Source organism: Manis pentadactyla, chromosome 6, assembly GCF_030020395.1.
Source record: "Manis pentadactyla isolate mManPen7 chromosome 6, mManPen7.hap1, whole genome shotgun sequence".
In the NCBI taxonomy this organism is placed as follows: Eukaryota; Metazoa; Chordata; class Mammalia; order Pholidota; family Manidae; genus Manis; species Manis pentadactyla.
Window position 1 is genome coordinate 57,877,984 of NC_080024.1, and position 22,887 is coordinate 57,900,870.

The 22,887-nt window shown below is 40.6% G+C and overlaps 1 protein-coding gene across 6 annotated transcripts in view; it reads right to left on the bottom strand.

The window, feature by feature from the left end:
* The window catches only part of OSBPL6 (oxysterol binding protein like 6), a 212,423-nt gene that overhangs the window by 38,336 nt on the left and 151,200 nt on the right, over positions 1-22,887 (bottom strand). For 3 of the 6 annotated variants that reach the window (XM_036879419.2, XM_057503890.1, XM_057503887.1), the window contains exons 4-10: positions 14,798-14,920; positions 11,973-12,026; positions 10,769-10,882; positions 10,485-10,655; positions 7,824-7,956; positions 3,871-3,974; positions 3,209-3,301 (exon numbers count right to left, since the gene is read on the bottom strand). In XM_036879419.2, coding sequence (XP_036735314.1) covers positions 3,209-3,301; positions 3,871-3,974; positions 7,824-7,956; positions 10,485-10,655; positions 10,769-10,882; positions 11,973-12,026; positions 14,798-14,920 — 792 coding nt within the window. Of the gene's footprint in view, positions 1-3,208; positions 3,302-3,870; positions 3,975-7,823; positions 7,957-10,484; positions 10,656-10,768; positions 10,883-11,920; positions 12,027-14,797; positions 14,921-22,887 lie in introns of those variants that run through there. The other 3 variants (XM_057503889.1, XM_057503888.1, XM_036879425.2) reach the window with 2 other exon arrangements.

Here is a 22,887-nt window from a genome sequence, read left to right on the forward strand (position 1 = left end):
ACCTGTTTATGTTTAATGTAGTAAATAAAAGGACGAAGAACTTATTTTCACCATTTAGTGTAATTTCAGCAACTGTGCGATCTAGAATAGCTACACAGGAACGACATCCGATCATTTTTCTGCTACTCCATACTTCCCTATTCTTTCCAACATGTAGGGACCAATGTTTAATTCATGCTAATAATCACAGAGGAAACCTACCAGCTCTCTCTTCTACAGCAACCCTTTTAAAATCATTCCTTGGCCTCTTCTATCTCATTGAAAACACAGCCAAACTGTTACTGCTTAAAGATGATGCTGAGACTTTTATCTGACTGAGCCAGTAATTTAAAGTTTGGGAGAGAGGAAGTCCTTTTTCTAAAAGGTAATCTGCACACAGCCTTCCAGGACACATGCTGCCTTCAGTGAGTCACACAGTGGATTATTCCTGAGGCTAGCTTTCCAGTGGCCTCTAGCAGAAATAAGGCCATACAAGTCCAAATGTAACCTTCATCTTCGAATCAAGAGAATGGTTTAAACTACATAACAATAAGCAGGATTGTCAAATATCCAGTACAAATGTTCATTTTTACTTGCCTCAGTCAGTTAGTCAGTTAAAAAATGATCTATTTTGTAATTATTTCAAAGGGACCACAACTACAGATGCTGAGTGCAAAGGTCAGTGAAACACCATGAGCACCAACACTGACTACCGTGAGCAATACCAGGCAGTCCAGGTTCCTCACACACGGCCAGAGAACCAGACGCCATGAACAGAAGGGACGAAAAGTGAGCCACTCACTACAAAGCCTTTCAAGCAGGCTGCATCCAGGACCATCAGAGAAAGCAGTTCAAGGAGCGAGATAATCATGGGCTCAAGAAAAATAACTGGCATTAATAGATGGGACTCCCATGGTCAAGAAACACTTAAAACCAGAGGGAAAAATCTACATATTAGGGTGGGAGAAGGTGGTGGGTATGTTTAATCCATTATTATAATGATAAAAGCCGTGCCTTTCTGTAGGTAAAATGATGAGAGTAGTGACATTTATATTGGTCACAGATCGTCATCCTTGGTTGATTGTATGGTTCCCCAGCCAAGTGTTTATGTTGAAGAAACTGTTAAGTAACTTCCCAGTAACACAGAATGAGAACCCGGAGGGCTCCTGGAAGCCTTGTTAGTTTGCGTGAGCAGAAAAGGTCTAGGGATGCAGCCTTCACCCTAAGATAGCTTTTGTTCTACCAGTCCAAGTGGAAGTGGGGTTTCACTGGGAGTCATTAATAGCTTACCAGACCAGGTCTATTTATTTTCACTTGGAATTGGACTAAATATCCAACTTTTGAAAGTTTAAAGTTTCCTTGGAGTATGGGAATGAATTGATTTTAATGTTCCTCAAAAATAATTAAACTAGAATCACAGCACCATTTTGTTACTCTTTGGTAAAATAAAAACAATGCAGCATAAGTAAGAATTTAAAAACAAACCACCCAAAGATGTGAACAGGAGTATGAATGAAGACTATTTTCCTGCTATTGGAACAATTTCTTCTGACGACCCTAAAACGTCTTCATAAACTCTCCACTGAAAAATACAGCCTGTGACTGGGAGGACTATTCAGAGCTGCATTCTGTTTCCTTCAGGCAGAACTGAGCGATGGGGCACCTATGCCAGTGGCCACAGCAGGGTTGCCATGGGCATTCAGCTCAGACCCTTTGAGGACTTGTCTATTCAAGACGGCAGCTGTGAATGGGAATCTGTTCAATGGCACACCTTCTAAAAGCAAGACTGAAGTAATATCTGCCCACAAATGCAGATGTTCCTATCATGCTGGACTCCTTCAATTATTTTACTTCTAATGGCCTTTTTTTCCCCCAGGCTATGATAACCCTAGATACCATATGCTTTTAAAAAGCCCTGCAAAAGTAGACAATCACAAGCTCAAAACAAACGAAGCTGCCAAAAGCAATTTTAGGTAATTTTCTTGTGAAGGTGTTTGGCACATTTATTGTTACAGCATTAATTTTCTGAATAGAAGGGAAAACCCACAAAAACATTGTGTTCACAGAGTGTGGACATTCCAAATTAAGTAACATGGATCCCTGGTGCTTATGAAAATTTATTTTCAAATACATCAGATTAGCAAGCAGAGCAACAGTTTGTTATTTATGCATTCAGAATTATCACACAGTGTCAGTACAATGAGAATTCAAGAAGAATTATTGTTATTTATTCCGAAGACTTTGAAGAATTCTGAAAAGTGGTTCCTTTTACCTTTAGAGTATCAACTGATTTATAGTGTAATAAAAAACAAAAGCAAAATCTCAAGTCTGATTTTGATTGTGCAGGGCAAGAGTTCTTTTATAATATACATCTAGGATTGGAATAATTGAGATTGTAGTTTAAAGATATGAAAGTAGTAAGATTTATGTTATAAGAGGTTTTAGGCATTTATCATATTTTGTATCCTTACAATACACTAACGTAAGATAATCTTACTTGAAAAATTTTAAACTACTCATTTCAAATAAATAACATTTAAAATAAATTTCAAGGAAGTTTACCAAGAGTCAGTAAGACTTTAATGATTCAGACTTTTAAAAGTATTTGTTGATGGCCAAATAATATCTATTTTTGTAGAATCACAGAATTTTAGAGTTGAAAAGGAATTCAGAGGTTATTAACTCCATCACTTTATCCAGGAGCAAATGGAAGCCCAGGAAATTGAACAGAAATGCACAAGCTTATGCCAGGAAATCACAGTGATCAGAGTAGAAGCCAGGTTTGTTAATTTCCAATCTATTGCAACCTCCCTCCCTTTTTACTGTTAGATAAAAGTTTAGACAAAGAAAATAACACATAAAAGGTTCATTTAAGATCTAGTATATATAAATGAGTGTTCATTACATCCCATGGGATTTTTAGTCTAGATTTTTAAGGTGAATTTTTGTTAAAATACATTTTAAAGGCTCAAAGGGCATACCTGAGAATGATAATACCACTTTGCAGCCATATTAAATAATTTTAACCTTACTTTTGAATTCATTTCACTTATGCCAGAATAAGAAGCATAGACTTCCCACTATTTTAGATCATATAACTCAGTCTGAAAAGCACTGCCTTTAAAGCAGTTAAGCTGCTTTAGACTTTTACCTTCCATGAACTGACATATAAATACTACTATTTTAACAGTATATAGAAATATGAATGAAGAAAAAGTAAGGTCTGTACCTGCAGTTGTAACTTTGTATCTTTGCTGACACTTTTTGTTCTCCAACGTCTTGTGACCCGCTTGTCTTTCTTTGAAATATCTACACAGTTAGCCTACATTACACAAATAGTTAAAAGCAACAAAGTATTATTAAGTTCACACAGATGATACAGAGAGCAGACACGTTAGTAATGAGTCAGTGTGAGACACCTGAAGCAAACCAGCCAAGACAGAAAGGCCTAGCTGATGCCCAGTGGGCATTAAGAGCGGAGATAGGAACTTAATCATAAAATACATTTGTCTGATATACAAAAGGAAAACAGGAATAAAGAGCTTTAGCATTCTTTTTTCTACATGAAAAGATGGTAATAATTCTAAGAGTATCTAAGGTATATCTTCAAAGCTATCATTTCTAATGCAACACAGACATGGAAGGGTGACTCAGATATTTATTTCTTCTTATTTGTTTATATTTCAATATAAAATATTTCAAAGTACACATCTTCATTAACACAATGACACCAAGATTCAAAATTACTTAAGAATAACTCCAGAATATGAACTAATCTGTGTTGTAGTTACTCCTTTTTTAAATGTTACCTTATATATTCATAGAACAATCCAATAAGAGGGCTAAATTAATATCCTGAAGTCCTTTTACCAGCAGCAGTAATATGTTTACCTGCATGTCAGTAAAGTTAGGTGCTGACTGAGTTCTCTGAAGTATTTCCAAATTTTGTAGGAGTTTGCTTAGTTCCACAAGGTTTGACTGGCAGTGTGCAAGGTCTAATCAAAATCAGAAATAAAGATATGTTAGAACTGGGCCGGGAGTAGTGATAATGGTAATAAAAGGGAGTCAATCCAAATTACGACTCATATGATTATGCAGATCCATGTTTATATAATAATGATACTGGCAAATGAAATAAAATGGACCCTTCACTACTTTAGAACTTTCAAGCAATTATTAGATGAGTTGAAAGCCCACTCTGATAAATTAACAGTATTAGTGTAGCATGTCACTACAGTCCCAGTGATACCATGTGCTTATTGTGTGACGGTGCTGCCTGTCACACAGGCACACACTCAAGGGCACTTCAGCAGCTTTGTGGTGTTATTCTTATGAACCATGATTTACAATATGGCTGCTTGGAGTTGGGTGGAGTCAAAGTCAAGTTCAGAAAAATAAGATGGAATACAAAGCTAAATAAACATACTCATCTATAGTTTAGCTCACCGACAATAGAGTAATGAATGACTTCTTTAAAAGCTATCAGAGACATTATATTAAACAAAACTACGGTTATCAGTGTGTCCCTGGTTCAGCAACGACAGCACCAGCTGGGCATGAAACTCATTTTGTTGGAATTAATGTTTAGAATGAAGAAATAGCTTTTAATTTTATTTTAAAATTTTGACTGTATTTGAACAGGAGAGCATTTTTAGGAAGATCTGTGTAACAAAATATCACTCTTAAAAAATTGACCTTTAGCATGTGAAATTAAATACAGTCACGATTAGTGAGTTTTCAGTAACACTCAATTAAAAAATATTGAGAACATGCCTCCCAATTGTATGATTACTTTTATATGTGTACTGTTTATGAAGAGACTGCAATAGGGCACATCTATAAATCTGTTACATTAAATGATTGTTCTTATTTCTGTGTCTAGTTGGTGAAAATTTCATATTATCTTTGTTTCTCATTAAATCTCAAATATCTGAATTATTAAATCTCAAAGATCTGAATTATTACAGATATGATATGGGCAGCAAACTATTGCTGTTAAATATGGCTAAAGATTTGCTGCCATATTGCTGTGCAATAACACAGGCAGTTAAGGGATATTTTTACTTTGATGGATTAAAAATAAAATAGAAAAGTAATTGCTACAAGGGTCTTTCTATAGGACTCAGAATCGCCGTCCACTCCATGGAGAGCAGGGCAGCAGTTCCTTGGGGCCAGCCACACCCACGTCCCTCCTCTCAGCAGCATCTGGCGCAGGACGGAGCACAGTGGCCCGTTCAGGTGCTGCTGTTTTTCTTCCAGGGAACCCTCGGCTATCAATAGCTTCCCAACAGAAGTGGGAGGAAGGGAGTCCTGACAAGGCCAGTGTCGTTCCACCTCCCCTCCACCTTTGGGGGAAGCAGCACCTTGTACCCCCAAATTCCCTTCCCTCTGGAGAAAGCAAGGTGAAGTCTTGAAAGGGTAGGAAACACAACAAGCTGAAAGGGAAGGAATGAGGGAGGAAATCAGTGCAAGGCAGGAAGGAAGTGGTTAGAGGGAAGAGGAGAAATGAGATGGCTTGACAGGACTTACATTTTGCCTCTTAAAAAACAAAACTGCACCATGAGCACCGAGACGGTATGGACACAATCTAATGTTGTCTATCCGCTGAGCCTTTTATCCAGGAAAGATTACATTCATTCATTCTTAATAACTGTTGATTGTTCTACAGAAATGTGTTGTAGGGAGCACAGAAATCTGGAAATGGGACTTAAAACCATCAAAATAATATCACCCTTTTTCTAACATAATGGAAAGAGAACTTTCTGAATGACCTCGATTGAAGGCAAAGGACCCAAAACTAGGCATCAAGAGATATCAGTTGACTTCTTTGCTTCTCAGTTGCAATTCCCTCACCTGTCAAGTGGTGATAGTAATACTACCTTCCCAATTTAGAGTAGCAACTGAGATCGTTACTTGACTTCTCTGAGACTGGTTTCTCTATACAAATATGGTTCATACTTCCTGCTTGGCACTGTTTATATGGGAAGTACTCTCAGGTCAGCGCCTGTACTATAATGAGCACCCAATAAACCAAGGGTATGATTATTGAAGCTGAAAGCAGAGGACTAAATCTTGATCATTCCCACCACCAAGGCTGGCCAGAGGAGAATCCAGTGAAACAGGAAGACAAGTGGGAGAAAAAGGAACACCTCATGGGGCTGAGGGAGGAGGCTCACTAGAGAAGGTGATGCAGGGCAGGTCAGAGGACGAGGCCTGAGAACAGGGCATAAATCAGATGGCCTCCTGCCACCTCCAGTGCTTTTTCCATAGAGCAAACAGAGCAAAGGCCAAATTACGGGAAAGAAGCTGGCGTCCATGGACAGAGAGCAGGAAGGAACGAAGCAAGGAAGACGAGCCTGTCCCCAAGAGATAATCATTACACTAAAAGCTGAAAGAAAACAGCAAGGCAGGATGGAGGACGCAGGCAGGGCAGTCAGGATGCAGAGGAGGAGGGGCACCCGCAGGCCGGTGAGGGGGCGGCGTAGAACTGGGGAGCGCCCCTCCCCCCAGCCAGGCGCTTCTTGGCGTCAAAGCCATAGTCTATTCAGTGTGCTCAGATGAACAGATTTTGTCCCAGGGGATGGTCTCAACCTTTTCAGCAATGTAGAAGGCCAGGTTAAACGCTGTGAGCATGTGTAAGGCATAGGACAGCCTGGAGGAGAGACCGAAACATCTGGAACCGCTGCTGAGGAGAACATGCAGTATTCCAGGGAAGTCGGGCTTGGCCCCTCTCCCCAACCTGATGCTCATATACTCAAATCCACAGCTGTGTATTTTATGAATACATTCAAGTAAAACCTTTTTAATGGAATGTTAGCTGGACACGCCTTATGAATACAACATCTCTCTTAAAGTCATATTTTCACATAAAGATTGAGCTTGGGATGTATAGAGGGCTAAGAAAAATGCTGCAGACTTTGAGTTCACATATGTGTAGAGCAAAAAAAAAAGTTTGTTTTTGGCTGGGGTACCAACACCAATTGCCAAATTTTCTAAGTGAGTACATGAAACCTAGTATCTACTTTCACCATATCATAAAAGAAAAAAATTTAATATAAAAAAAGTTAGGGCTGCCAACATCTCAAGATAATCTAAAAAATTAAATCAATTTAAACTGTATTAAATACTTGCTTTGTTATCCTTGTTTTTCTCATTTTTGAAGGACAAATGAGGACAAACTATCTCCCAGAATGGAAATGGCCTGTGCATCCAGTTTGGACCAACATGTTCAGGCCAATGACAAGCAAGGGAGGAGAAAGTTTCTGGAGATTTCAGAGGCTCAAAGATGGCAAAGTGAGGGCACTGTGCAGAAGTTCAGAATATTTATTAACTGACCCAGAGTGCAATACCACTAACAGGTCTGTGGCTGTAGGATGCAGTACAGTTCGGCTGTTGACTGCCAGATCATCAGGAAACGTGCACTTGTTCCCTGGGTGAGACGGAGCAGCAGAGAAGGCAGCTATGGAAGGGACCCCACAGACGGTCAGGAGTGAGGGCAGGGGCTGGGGGCTGCGCTGCAGGCCGCACCCACCGAGTGACTGCCCCCAGAGTTCACGCGGCAGGCTAACGAAGCCGGGAGGCAACTGGCAGTGAGAGGAGGTGAGAAGGATGAGGCGGGTGGAAGTCAGGGTAAGGACAAACTAAATTAGCAGTTGTGAGGGTGCAGGGGAACGGACGTGTAAGAAGCTGGGGTCATGAGTGGAGAAGGATCCAAATACATGAGTCAGAAAAAGGAAAGGTAGAGGCCATCGAGGGGTTGAGGGTGAAACTGCAGCACTCATGATTCATCTCTTCTGTTTTTTTTTTTTTGCTCATCCTGATAGCTGATCTGGGCAAGAACTGACCTTCTGCACACCTGTCCATTTCTTCCGAGTCCTGCAACCAGGCTGCCACTTTACTCTGGCCGGTCGTGCAGGTGGCAGGAAGGCTGCTGCTGCAGGGCAAAGGCGACTGCCAGGGGAAACTGTTCGCTTGCACCTACAATGGACGAAACCGAAGAGTGTGGCTAAGCAGGAACAATACCCGTAAGTGCTTTAAAAACCCATGTTATCTTTGAAGCAACATTTAAAAAGAGAGGAAGAAAGGGCACACTAAAAATAGGGAAGAAGCCTCTCAGCTAACTGTAGTGTGTGCTCAGTGAAGACCAAATTCCTAAAGAATAGCAACACCCTCATTAAGCTGCTATCTCCACCTTACAATGAAGGGGACAACAGCTATATCTCATACTCACAAGCACTCACCAACTCAAATTTCCAATAATTTGTAATTGCTAACAAGTTGTATCTGATACAAGTGTCTTCACTGCTGTACTCTCAACTCATGTCTGAAGGCGTTTCCTTCCAGAATCTCACTGTACCTTATGATTAGCTCAAGGTTTCAACAGCCACATGGGATTCCTAAATACATTATCCACCAGCAAGCAGTTTGCAATGCTTTGAATGCATACTGAAAATTATAACATGTAAAAAGGCAGTCTTGGCAAGGTATTATTATTATTTATAGCTGATAGGCTCTCCTTTAAAGGGATTTTATGTGGAATAAAGTTGTATGAAGCATGTAGATATTAAAGTGAGAGCAGTAAACCTTCTGCGAAAAAAATTATTTCCCCAAAATCTGAAACAAATTTAAAACCTAATATTTGACTTTAATATTCTATTGCAACTGCTGTGTCTCTTCTACATCATTATGAAGTCAATGTTGCACACACACAGCCAACCCAGACTTATTTATTACCCACACAGGACCACAAACCAATTAACATTCAGGAGTCTCGTAATTTGATACTTAGAATGCAAACAAAGTAATAAAAAGCTCTTCACTCTTTACTGCACTTTGATAAATATAATGGAAATCTTTCACTGAGTTCGATCTTAGAGGTACGTCATTTGTAATGAGAGCAATACATTGTCTATGAAAGCCAGAGTTGAAGAGTATTTTAACCAAGGCAAACAGTGGGGAGGATTTGACTTCAGTTCTCCATTCTCGAATATCACCCAAGTTATTTAATAGGTAACACAAGGGATTAAAAGAATACATCTTTTCTCGACACTGTGCCAAAGACACACGCAGAAACTGGAAGAACCAAAGGAGTAAACATTTATATCTTTAAAATATCCATCTGGGATACATTTATTGTTTAATTTGGACTAACTCGAGGATTCGTTCTTTTCTGTGCTGAGAATGTAGGAGCCCCAGAGAAACACGCGGACTGTCTCAAGCATCTTGGCTTGGGCAGCTGAGGAAGTGCCCGACGCCCTAGCCCCCTGACCTCCTGGTCCGTTCTCCTGCCTCTCATACCTGGTCAGTGTTAGGGTGAACCCAGCACCCTGCTCCTAGGAGAAAGATGATGACACAGTCCTTGGCAAGGTTCCAACACAATGAAATAAGGTTTGAGAGCTTTGGGAAATACGATTAATGGGATTCAACAAAAATTCTTAAGTAATTTCCATTGAAAGAGCAAAAATTTAGCACAATAGTATTTCATCTGACTTGATTAGCCTTGCAGTTACTCTCTCAATACTTGGCAAAGGAAATCTGGATATATGTATTACATATGTGCCTATATAAGAAAACAGAAACAAGCAGAATCTTCACAGAAATGTTCCTGAATCCAGCTCCTTGTGGCAGCCAGTCATTCACAGATGTCTCTGCACTCAGTATCATGAGAGGCGGGAACAGCCCCGGGCAGTGCACTGTGGCTGTAGTTCAGGAAACTTAATTATTGAATCAAAGGCGGAAACAGCTGTCTGTGTCCCTGTTGTCTTAACCTTGATTTTTAACAGGCAACATCTCTAGATTTTCAACAGGCAACATCTCTAGATTTTCAGCAACATAGACAATGAACTCTTAATACAGCACAAAGAACAACTTCAGCCTCCCTTAATCTGATATCTGGTGCAGTGGAAAGGGCACTGATTTTGATAACAGAGAGGGGGATTCAGATCCTGGCTCAGCTGTTTAATGGCTATGTAACTTCTGGAGAAATTCTCTATGTCTTTGAGCTTTGGCTGTATTAGACATTAGAAATGAATTAGATATAAATGCTTAATATAGTGCCTAGTCACTCAAGAGAGCTACTACTTATATTACTGCCAGTCTGCTTGCATTAACTTCACAGAGAAATTCATTGGTCTCTGTCAGGGTCATGTATATATTACAGCTTAAGGCAGCAAAGCAACTTTCATTTTCAAAATTTTGTGGTCTTCTTATTGCCACCCAGAAGGACACCAGTTTCTAGTGCTGATTAACCAAATGTTCGCTCTACATCGTAATATTCCTACAAAGCCATATAGAATTCAGATGTAGACCATTCACAGAAAGGAGAAGTAACTGTTAATTCTCTTGGTGATCTACATTTCCACCTAAGTATACTCATGATAAACTTTGATGCCAAATGTCACTGTTGCCTTCTGAGTGTCTCTTTGGTTTGTGAAATGTGACTCGTTATATGTTTGCATAACTTCCCAAGCAATTTCTGGGCTGATTTTTAAATAACAAACTCATACCTTTCCATCCACAACAGAAACATTAGCAGCTGGTGAGGATTCAGCTGTGGAGGTTGAAGGAAATATGTGAAAACCAGCATCTCTAGGTGATCTCACAATTTCATTCTGCCGATACAATCGATGATGGCGTAGTTTGGAGACCCATGCATCAAACCAATCCTGGGATTTCACCTGCAACAATGAATAAGAGAAGTTAATGACGAAACCAATCTCTTGTTCACCACTAAAAAAGGAAAATGACTTTGCCTGATAATGGCAGAGAAACTGCTGAAAAGTGATATGACCTTCAAGTGATAGATGTGCTCTTCTGTATCAAGGTCTATTCTCCGTGCTTTCTTTTTAATTGACATGACTGACAGTCCAACATCGATGCTCCCATGGACCTTCCCTTTTTGAATCTGAAATCAAAAGACTAGTAAGTAGCCTGGAAGGATATATGATTTGGTGTGTTTCTGTATTGAGTTTAAGGTAATCTTTAACATACCTATGGGAAATGGAATGCCACACCTTCTTTACAAAGAGAAAACAGCTAAGGTTCTAAGATTAAGGTCCTTAATCTGAAGACAGTTGAAATTGCAGTGACTTCACACTAATTTCAAAAAGTAAGACTACTCATCTATTCCTATTTTTGGCATAACATGTAATGTCAATTCTTCATAATTCTAGATTGCACAGCTTATATCCCCTGAAAGACATCTTTAGTAGTTCCTAAAATAACTATGGTCAGTCTTTGACCTACAACCCAGAACATCCCCAAGTAATCAGCTAGAAGACATCTGCTGGGGCTGCATTGGGAAGCTGGGGCCAGAGAGCATACAGCAATCAGCTCTTCTTCCTGGCTGCCCTGGTCTGATCAAGGACACACAGCTGACTCAACGGAAGATGTGGGGACAAAACAGCGAATCTGAGCCCTCTATTATTTCCCCTCCACCACAGTGATAGGAAGAGGGGAGTTTTCCAGTTTTGCATGCAAACAAGTATGTTTTATATTAAAGAAAAATAATTTTGAATAATTTTAGTGAGTTGAGATTCCTAAGACAAAAGCATATATGAAACAGAAATGAAATTCATAAGACAGGTTTTAAAAGGATATTGGCAAGAACAAAGGTTGCTTTAAATCTCAAAAAGCACATAAAGCATAGTTTATTGAGAGGTGCTGAAGGCAGCCTATTTGGGTTTTTTCTCTCCAAGACAGAAATGGTGATTTTTATTAGTGTGTCACTTTTAGGTTGAAGCTTTTGTTTTCAACAACACATATCACAATTGTTAAATCTTCATGCACTGGTTTGAGATGTTTGTGTTAGCTTGAGCAGAAACATAAAACATACCTTCCATGGAACATGGAAGTTTGGTAGCTTGTTAAATCTTACAGGCACAGAAATGCACAAAGGTGGTAACTATGGCACAAGGCTTAAACAAATGCGGTATTTACTCACTTTAAGCAGAATTCTAAGTCAATCTTGGAAACATGTCCTGTGTGCTACTTACATCAAGTGGTGCCTTTGAATACTTTAACAATCCATTATCCAGGACAAAAAAACGCTGCAAGGACCAGACAACTCCCAGTTAGTGTCTGTATTCCAAATTATATAAAACATTCACAAGCGTGGGTCTGATGTTGCTTGGCATTTAGTAATCACTACATTTGATCATTCTGATGTATCTGGACTCAGTACACCTGGCCAGTCAGTTACACCAAATGGTGAGGAAATCTGAACTCAAGTTCCATCCACACTATGAATCTTCTAGGGTCCTTTTGTACATAATCCAATGGGGATGAAGTCTTTTCACCATGGTTTTTCTTAACAGTGGGTGAGAGGCGTGGAAGAGTCTTAAAGCCTGAGGCTAACACTTTCTGAACGAATCACATAAGGATGTTTTTAAAAGTGGGAAATAAGAATAACCTGGGTTAGGTCACAGCAATTCTCTGAAGAGGTTACCTACAGGGAAGTTTTCACCATAGAAGTAAACTCCTGCATTTCCCCAGACACTGGAAAATTCCTGAAAATGCTAATCTGTTACAGAAGTGGAACTATGAATAATGGATTCATCTGCAAAGTTTAAGCAAAATGCTTGCATTTTACTATTAGTAAAAGGGATTAAAAATTATCTCTGAACTACATTAAGGGCTAAAAAAAAAAAAGAAAGAGAGAAAGAGAAAGATTTTTGGTGCTTGGTCTAGTCCAAAGAAATCTAGCCATTGTTGCTCCACAAACACACAGGAATTCTCTGCTGCTGATGTCCTTTTCACGAGCAATTCACAAGGGAACAAACAGCCCTCAGGACGCCATCAAACAACGGGTCCAGTGGGCTCCTCAAGTCTCCACAAATGCAGGGAGTCTGTCTGTTGCTGGAGAATGACTCTGCTGGCAAGTTTTTATGTGATACCGGAACTCCTGGCTGCCGAGGCGGCAGGTGGCCAGGCGTGGGGGCACTCTGCCCAGAGCTCAGGGAAGGCCACTGGAGCCCTTTGTTACAGGTTCTGGAGGGCGACATGAATGCCAGGAGAAAAATCTCTACAGCTGAAAAACACTTGACGGCTCAATTGCCCTGGACTTGGGTGATCAAATGGGCTGATGCTTGAATGAATATCTGATGGCATTAGAGACTAGGAGAACCTTCTACTATTTATATAACAACTTGTTCAAAGGCATAGTCCAGGAAGAGTTGCTCTTGAACCACAGCCAGTCTTGGTGAAACATGGACTGGGAATGTTAAAGGTAACAACTCACATAAAATTTGTTTCTTTGGCCTCTTCTTTTGATTTTTTCTATTTCTGTCTACCAAAGAATTTCAGCAGGGATAAACTACAGCATGGTCATGGGGAAGACATTAGCAAGGCCATGGATTTGAGGAATTACAAAGGTGTAAGGTCAGAATGAAGGGTAAAAGGTGATTTTAAGAAGAAGCATGCCTAGTTGGCCAGAATCCAAAGGAGAACAAGGGTGGCGAGAAATTCTTGGCAATGATAGTATTATGGGTTCAGGGGAGAAAGAGGTTTCTGACAAGCAAGAGGGAACATTAGACAGAAGTGTCTTTAACCTGTTTTTATTTCACCCTCAGAGATAAGGGATAGGAGCAACATTTCCCATCTGTTAGTTTTTAAGTATTTGCCTTAAACTGTGAAAAATGTATTTCTTCAAGGATGTTATAATCCATAACATCCCTGCTTTGGGCCAATGGGGAGCCACCACCTGGCCATTTGGGCCAACAAATCCATCAGCCCTGAGATGAAATCCACTGGCAGATGTGGAATGTGGGTGAACCTGTTCTTCCAGTGACTTCAGAGCAGATACTGGTGCTTTAGCAAAGGGCTTATATTGAAAATGGAGGGCAGTTTTCTCTGCCTTAGCATCACAGAATTCTTGTTACTCAGCTAATTGCAATGATGTAGTACAAGATTTTTCTCCTTAACCAAAACTGGATGATGACAAAAGGATGGGGAGTCTGAGAGAAATAAACCATACACTTTAAAGGGCAGGTTTTCCAACTGTTAATATAATTTAGGAATTTACCCCAAGGACTTAAATAGAAATTCGTAAGTAAGGATATTCATCACAACATAATAGTAAAAAACTAGACAGACTTTACTTATCTAAAAGTAGGAAATTGGTTCAACAATGGAGGGAAATATAGTGGACCCTTGAACAATGTGGGGGTTAGGGTTTCTGACACCCTGCACAGTTGAAAATCCACATATAACTTTTGATTCCCCAAAAACTTAGTTACTAATAGTCTACTTTCTGTTAACTGGAAGACTTCCCAATAACATAAACAGTTGAATAATATATATTTTGTACATTATATGTATTATATGTGGTATTCTTACAATAAAGCAAGCTGCAGAAAACATTATTAAGAAAATCACAAGGAAGAGAAAACACATATAAAGTATGTCTGAATTTATTGAAAAAAATTCATGCATAAGAGGACTTGTACAGTTCAAACTGTGTTGTTCAAGGGTCAACTATAATATAAACCACCCAATGAAATAAGTGCATGCATTTTTAAAACAGCTCATATTCCGAAGAATGTTTAATAACAACATATTCATGCTAATATAATTGAAAAAAGCAGAGTAGACAACAATATATACAAGCTGGATTTTAAATACCACATAAAATATTTTTTCCCTGCATGCAGGTAATACTTAAATGGGTACAACAGATTGGAGCCAATATAGTTAAAAGAAGGCCCTGAAAGCTAGTCAGACACACACAACCACACAGTTAGTTGATTTCCCACCTGATGACACAGATAAGATCCTTTCTATTTATGAAGATGATCTACAGATCCCTATGATGAAATGGTACCTTGTGCCAGCCTTTTAAAGGCCATTTTCTTTTCTTCAGCATAAAGCCTTCATGTTTGTCTGGTCTCTGGACATTAGTCTGGCCTATTTTCAGCCCTTCTATAATTTCCCAGCTGTCAGCTTCCTGAAATAAAAGAAGAAAAACAAATCACATGTTTCCCAGTGCTTGATGTCACACTGAGAGCAGACGGTTAATAGAAGTTGTTTTTGAAGCTACTCTTGATCCACAACATTCTGGAGCCAATTCTAACATGAGATACAGCTGTATCTCATATATATAAAAATGGAAGTGAAAACGAGTGTCCAGGTAGGCCTGGGGGTATGTGGGTCCATCAGAAAGGAGATGGAATTCCTCTCACTAGTAAAGTTTAAAAGGCATGTTTTCCAGACAGTTCATCTCTGGCACTTTAAGGTTTTAAAAGAAGACTGTTTTTGATGACAAATGTTCGATTCACATATGAACACAGCTTTCTGTGCGGAAATGGAAAGGCTGACGTGGTCTAAGTGGCTCAAGCCCACTAAGCTGAAGAGCACTGCCATGGGTATCTTTACCCCTCAGTGAGGCCATGTGCATTTCAGAGTGCACCTACAACGCCCTGCTCGCCACACACACACCGAGAAGTCCATGCTTCCGAAGACACTCATCCAGAGACACACATACTCTTGGGAACCCATGGAAAGAACACGAGACTGCAAGGCCCAAAATCTGGGACCCCGGAGTGTACACTATCACCCTCTGCTGTTAACAATGGATGAAATCATGATTTCCTCTTCCGAAAGACATGTTTTGTTTGTCTATGGTGTCTGCATTTTTAAAAATGAGCTGTCAACACTTCAAAACCAGAAGATTTCAGAATCTTAAAAAATCTAGATTTCTAGACTTTTGTGAAAGCCTCGAAGGTCTGGCAACATTTTGCCTTCCCTGAGGGATGGACGCCCTACTTCGGTTTGCCACACTCCCCCTCGGGCCTGCTTCCATGTTAGATACCTGGCCCTCAGCAACACCCTGGGTTTTAAAATCCCTGGACCAGGTGACTTCTAAGGGCCCAAGCAGCTCTAAAGTAATAGTTGGTTCTCAGATTCTTGATCTCAGGCATTTGCCACAAAAAGGCACAGAGGCAGGAACAACGAAGTCATAGCCCACGCACATTTTGCAGGGAAGCAAACTCTCTCTGTGACCTGTTCTGCCGCCTCAGCTTCATGAAGCCAGACACAGCTCCACAGATCACGGCAGGCCCCTCTGCAGAACACCCCGGCCCAAACTGACTTGGGAAGTTGCCTTCGATTCCACCAGAAATCACCCTTCAACCACAGAACCAAGGTTTCAACAGGATTGGCTGGTGGGTTCCACCTCAGGGCAGCCGGACTTGCTGGCTCGAGTGTCCGTGTGGCGGCTGCCCAGAACTGGAAGGACTGGGAGGCTCGACAAAGCCTAGTGGCAAAGGTGCCACAGTTAGCTGCTGATGGTGGCTGTGGTGACTGCAAGGGGGAGGGCTGCGTATCTGTCATCCCTCCCCCTTTCCCTTTCTGCCTCCTTCCATCCTAGAAGCTGCTTGCCCTATGGCCAAGTCAAATCTATGTTTAAGTCCAAGTATGTGTAAATAGGGTGGGATATTCACAGAAAGTTATGTTTCTAGGAAATATGGCTGAACACTGCTTCTTCCTAATATCACTAAACCTAGGAGATACTCCTGGCTTATGAGAAGCCCTCTTAACACCAGCATCATGTCTCTGTCCTCCCTAAGTCCAGCCCTACAACGCCCTAAAGCCTACAAGGAAAACCAATCTGAGACCAAAGTGATTTCTTCATCTTCTTGGCCATCCCTGTGGGGTCCCTTGTGATGAACTACATATTCCAAAGAAACACACCTGCCTGTGTTCACTTTGCAACACTGGAAACTCTTGAAAGGATGTGTAACAATTTCCTCTTCCTTACCTAAGAAAACAACCCAAGAAGTGATGTTCTACTTTAAGATAATACTGTCGGAAATCATGATTGAGCTGGCCAAATTGTTAGATACAGTGATTGTTATAAAATGTTTCTGATGAGACAATTTCAGGTTGTATGCGTGTTTGGGGGACAAGTGCAGGTGGCATTATCAACCGGAGTAAAGAGCACGATGCTCTGGAATTCCTATTTTTCAATACTGAACTGCATGCAGTTCCACAAGCAAGTGCTGCTTATGAACCATGTCAGGATAACAGGAGAAAAGGCTGGGTTCTTATGAAATGTCCTATCTTTGGCATTCTACTCTTACCAGAAACGTTGATAAAAATTTCCTTAAAAATGATGATTTTGGAGAGGGGCGGAAGATGGCGGCGTGAGTAGAGCAGCGGAAATCTCCTCCCAAAACAACATATATCTATGAAAATATAACAAAGACAACCCTTCCTAGAATAAAGACCAGAGGACACAGGACAATATCCAGACCACATCCACACCTGAGAGAACCCAGCGCCTCGCGAAGGGGGTAAGATACAAGCCCCGGCCCCGCGGGAGCCGAGCGCCCCTCCCCCCAGCTCCCGGCGGGAGAAGAGCAGTCAGAGCGGGAGGGAGACGGAGCCCAGGACTGCTGAACACCCAGCCCCAGCCATCCGGGCCAGAGTGCAGGGCCCTCGATACTGGGAAAACAGGGCAGCAAGAACAGTGAGCAGGCACTGGAGGCTGGGCGACAGAGGACATAAGAAAAGCGCGCGACCATTTTTTTTTTTTTTTTTGCTTTTTTGCTGCTTTGTTTTGGCGAGCGCTTTTTGGAAGTCTTAAAGGGACAGGGACCCCAATATTAGGGAAACAGGGCAGAAAGACCGGTGAGCAGAGGCCTGAGGCTGGCACCGGAGAATAAAGAAAAACGAACGACCACCTTTTTTTTTTTTTTTAATTAAAAAAATTTTTTTTTCTTGTTTTTTTTTGTGGTCGTTGTTTTGTTTTGGCGGGTGCTTTTTGGAAGTCTTAAAGGGGCAGGGCGGGCCACTTAATCCAGAGGTAGGGAATCCGGGATCTCTGGGCACCCTAACCCCTGGGCTGCAGGGAGCAGGGAGGCCCCTTACGGAGATAAATAGCCTCCCAGCAGCTCCTGCTCCAACGCGACTCCACCATTTTGGAGTAGCTGCCCGAGCCAGGCCACGCCCACAGCAACAGCGGAGATTAACTCCATAGCAGCCGGGCAGGAAGCAGAAACCCTGTCTGCGCGCAGCTGCGCAGCACAAGCCACTAGAGGCCGCTGTTCTCCCAGGAGAGGAGGGCCACAAACCAACAAGAAAGGAAGTCCTTCCAGCCATCACTCGTCCCAGTTCTGCAGACTATTCCTATCACCATGAAAAGGCAAAGCTACAGGCAGACAAAGATCACAGAGACAACACCAGAGAAGGAGACAGACCTAACCAGTCTTCCTGACAAAGAATTCAAAATAAGAATCATAAACATGCTGACAGAGATGCAGAGAAATACGCAAGAAAAATGGGATGAAGTCCGGAAAGAGATCACAGATGCCAGAAAGGAGATCGCAGAAATGAAACAAACTCTGGAAGGGTTTATAAGCAGAATGGATAGAATGCAAGAGGCCATTGATGGAATTGAAATCAGAGAACAGGAACGCATGGAAGCTGACATAGAGAGAGACAAAAGGATCTCCAGGAATGAAACAATATTAAGAGAACTGTGTGACCAATCTAAAAGGAGCAATATCCGTATTATAGGGGTCCCAGAAGAAGAAGAGAGAGGCAAAGAGATGGAAAGTATCTTAGAAGAAATAATAGCTGAAAACTTCCCCACACTGGGGGAGGAAGTAATCAAACAGACCACGGAAATACACAGAACCCCCAACAGAAAGGATCCAAGAAGGGCAACACCAAGACACATAATAATTAAAATGGCAAAGATCAAGGACAAGGAAAGAGTGTTAAAGGCAGCTAGAGAGAAAAAGGTCACCTATAAAGGGAAACCCATCAGGCTAACGTCAGATTTCTCAACAGAAACCCTACAGGCCAGAAGAGAATGGCATGATATATTTAATACAATGAAACAGAAGGGCCTTGAACCAAGGATACTGTATCCAGCACGACTATCATTCAAATATGACGGTGGGATTAAACAATTCCCAGACAAACAAAAGCTGAGGGAATTTGCTTTCCACAAACCACCTCTACAGAACATCTTACAGGGACTGCTCTAGATGGGAGCACTCCTAGAAAGAGCACAGCACAAAACACCCAACATATGAAGAATCGAGGAGGAGGAACAAGAAGGGAGAGAAGAAAAGAATCTCCAGACAGTGTATATAACAGCTCAATAAGCGAGCTAAGTTAGGCAGTAAGATACTAAAGAGGCTAACCTTGAACCTTTGGTAACCACGAAATTAAAGCCTGCAATGGCAATAAGTACATATCTTTCAATAGTCACCCTAAATGTTAATGGGTTGAATGCACCAATCAAAAGACACAGAGTAACAGAATGGATAAAAAAGCAAGACCCATCTATATGCTGCTTACAAGAAACTCACCTCAAACCCAAAGACATGTACAGCTAAAAGTCAAGGGATGGAAAAACATATTTCAAGCAAACAACAGTGAGAAGAAAGCAGGGGTTGCAGTACTAATATCAGACAAAATAGACTTCAAAACAAAGAAAGTAACAAGAGATAAAGAAGGACACTACATAATGATAAAGGGCTCAGTCAAACAAGAGGATATAACCATTCTAAATATATATGCACCCAACACAGGAGCACCAGCATATGTGAAACAAATACTAACAGAACTAAAGGGGGATATAGACTGCAATGCATTCATTCTAGGAGACTTCAACACACCACTCACCCCAAAGGATAGATCCACCGGGCAGAAAATAAGTAAGGACACGGAAGCACTGAACAACACAGTAGAGCAGATGGACCTAATAGACATCTATAGAACTCTACATCCAAAAGCAGCGGGATATACATTCTTCTCAAGTGCACATGGAACATTCTCCAGAATAGACCACATACTAGGCCACAAAAAGAGCCTCAGAAAATTCCAAAAGATTGAAATCCTACCAACCAACTTTTCAGACCACAAAGGCATAAAACTAGAAATAAACTGTACAAAGAAAGCAAAGAGGCTCACGAACACATGGAGGCTTAACAACACGCTCCTAAATAATCAATGGATCAATGACCAAATCAAAATGGAGATCCAGCAATATATGGAAACAAATGACAACAACAACACTAAGCCCCAACTTCTGTGGGACACAGCAAAAGCAGTCTTAAGAGGAAAGTATATAGCAATCCAAGCATATTTAAAAAAGGAAGAGCAATCCCAAATGAATGGTCAAATGTCACAATTATCGAAATTGGAAAAAGAACAGAAGAGGCCTAAGGTCAGCAGAAGGAGGGACATAATAAAGATCAGAGAAGAAATAAATAAAATTGAGAAGAATAAAACAATAGCAAAAATCAATGAAACCAAGAGCTGGTTCTTGGAGAAAATAAACAAAATAGATAAGCCTCTAGCCAGACTTATTAAGAAGAAAAGAGAGTCAACACAAATCAACAGTATCAGAAACGAGAAAGGAAAAATCACGACGGACCCCACAGAAATGCAAAGAATTATTGGAGAATACTATGAAAACCTATATGCTAACAAGCTGGGAAACCTAGGAGAAATGGACAACTTCCTAGAAAAATATAACCTTCCAAGATTGACCCAGGAAGAAACAGAAAATCTAAACAGACCAATTACCAGCAACAAAATTGAAGCAGTAATCAAAAAACTACCAAAGAACAAAACCCCCGGGCCAGATGGATTTACCTCAGAATTTTATCAGACATACAGGGAAGACATAATACCCATTCTCCTTAAAGTTTTCCAAAAAATAGAGGAGGAGGGGATACTCCCAAACTCATTCTATGAAGCTAACATCACCCTAATACCAAAACCAGGTAAAGACCCCACCAAAAAAGAAAACTACAGACCAATATCCCTGATGAACGTAGATTCAAAAATACTCAACAAAATATTAGCAAACCGAATTCAAAAATACATCAAAAGGATCATACACCATGACCAAGTGGGATTCATCCCAGGGATGCAAGGATGGTACAACATTCGAAAGTCCATCAACATCATCCACCACATCAACAAAAAGAAAGACAAAAACCACATGATCATCTCCATAGATGCTGAAAAAGCATTTGACAAAGTTCAACATCCATTCATGTTAAAAACTCTCAGCAAAATGAGAATAGAGGGCAAGTACCTCAACATAATAAAGGCCATCTATGATAAACCCACAGCCAACATTATATTGAACAGCGAGAAGCTGAAAGCATTTCCTCTGAGATCGGGAACTAGACAGGGATGCCCACTCTCTCCACTGTTATTTAACATAGTACTGGAGGTCCTAGCCACGGCAATCAGACAAAATAAAGAAATACAAGGAATCCAGATTGGTAAAGAAGTTAAACTGTCACTATTTGCAGATGACATGATACTGTACATAAAAAACCCTAAAGACTCCACCCCAAAACTACTAGAACTGATATCGGAATACAGCAAAGTTGCAGGATACAAAATCAAACAGAAATCTGTGGCTTTCCTATATACTAACAACGAACCAACAGAAAGAGAAATCAGGAAAACAACTCCATTCACAATTGCATCCAAAAAAATAAAATACCTAGGAATAAACCTAACCAAAGAAGTGAAAGACTTATACTCTGAAAACTACAAGTCACTCTTAAGAGAAATTAAAGGGGACACTAACAGATGGAAATTCATCCCATGCTCATGGCTAGGAAGAATTAATATCGTCAAAATGGCCATCCTGCCCAAAGCAATATACAGATTTGATGCAATCCCTATGAAACTACCAGCAACATTCTTCAATGAACTGGAACAAATAATTCAAAAATTCATATGGAAACACCAAAGACCCCGAATAGCCAAAGCAATCCTGAGAAAGAAGAATAAAGTAGGGGGGATCTCACTCCCCAACTTCAAGCTCTACTATAAAGCCATAGTAATCAAGACAATTTGGTACTGGCACAAGAGCAGAGCCACAGACCAATGGAACAGACTAGAGAATCCAGACATTAACCCAGACATATATGGTCAATTAATATTTGATAAAGGAGCCATGGACATACAATGGCGAAATGACAGTCTCTTCAACAGGTGGTGCTGGCAAAACTGGACAGCTACATGTAGGAGAATGAAACTGGACCATTGTCTAACCCCATATACAAAAGTAAACTCAAAATGGATCAAAGACCTGAATGTAAGTCATGAAACCATTAAACTCTTGGAAGAAAACATAGGCAAGAACCTCTTAGACATAAACATGAGTGACCTCTTCTTGAACATATCTCCCCGGGCAAGGAAAACAACAGCAAAAATGAGTAAGTGGGACTATATTAAGCTGAAAAGCTTCTGTACAGCAAAAGACACCATCAATAGAACAAGAAGGATCCCTACAGTATGGGAGAATATATTTGAAAATGACACATCCGATAAAGGCTTGACGTCAAGAATATATAAGGAGCTCTTACGCCTCAACAAACAAAAAACAAATAACCCAATTAAAAAATGGGCAGAGGAACTGAACAGACAGTTCTCCAAAAAAGAAATACAGATGGCCAACAGACACATGAAAAGATGCTCCACATCGCTAATTATCAGAGAAATGCAAATTAAAACTACAATGAGGTATCACCTCACACCAGTAAGGATGGCTGCCATCCAAAAGACAAACAACAACAAATGTTGGCGAGGCTGTGGAGAAAGGGGAACCCTCCTACACTGCTGGTGGGAATGTAAGTTAGTTCAACCATTGTGGAAAGCAGTATGGAGGTACATCAAAATGCTCAAAACAGACTTACCATTTGACCCAGGAATTCCACTCCTAGGAATTTACCCTAAGAATGCAGCAATCAAGTTTGAGAAAGACAGATGCACCCCTATGTTTATTGCAGCACTATTTACAATAGCCAAGAATTGGAAGCAACCTAAATGTCCATCAATAGATGAATGGATAAAGAAGATGTGGTACATATACACAATGGAATACTACTCAGCTATAAGAAAAGGGCAAATCCAAGCATTTGCAGCAAC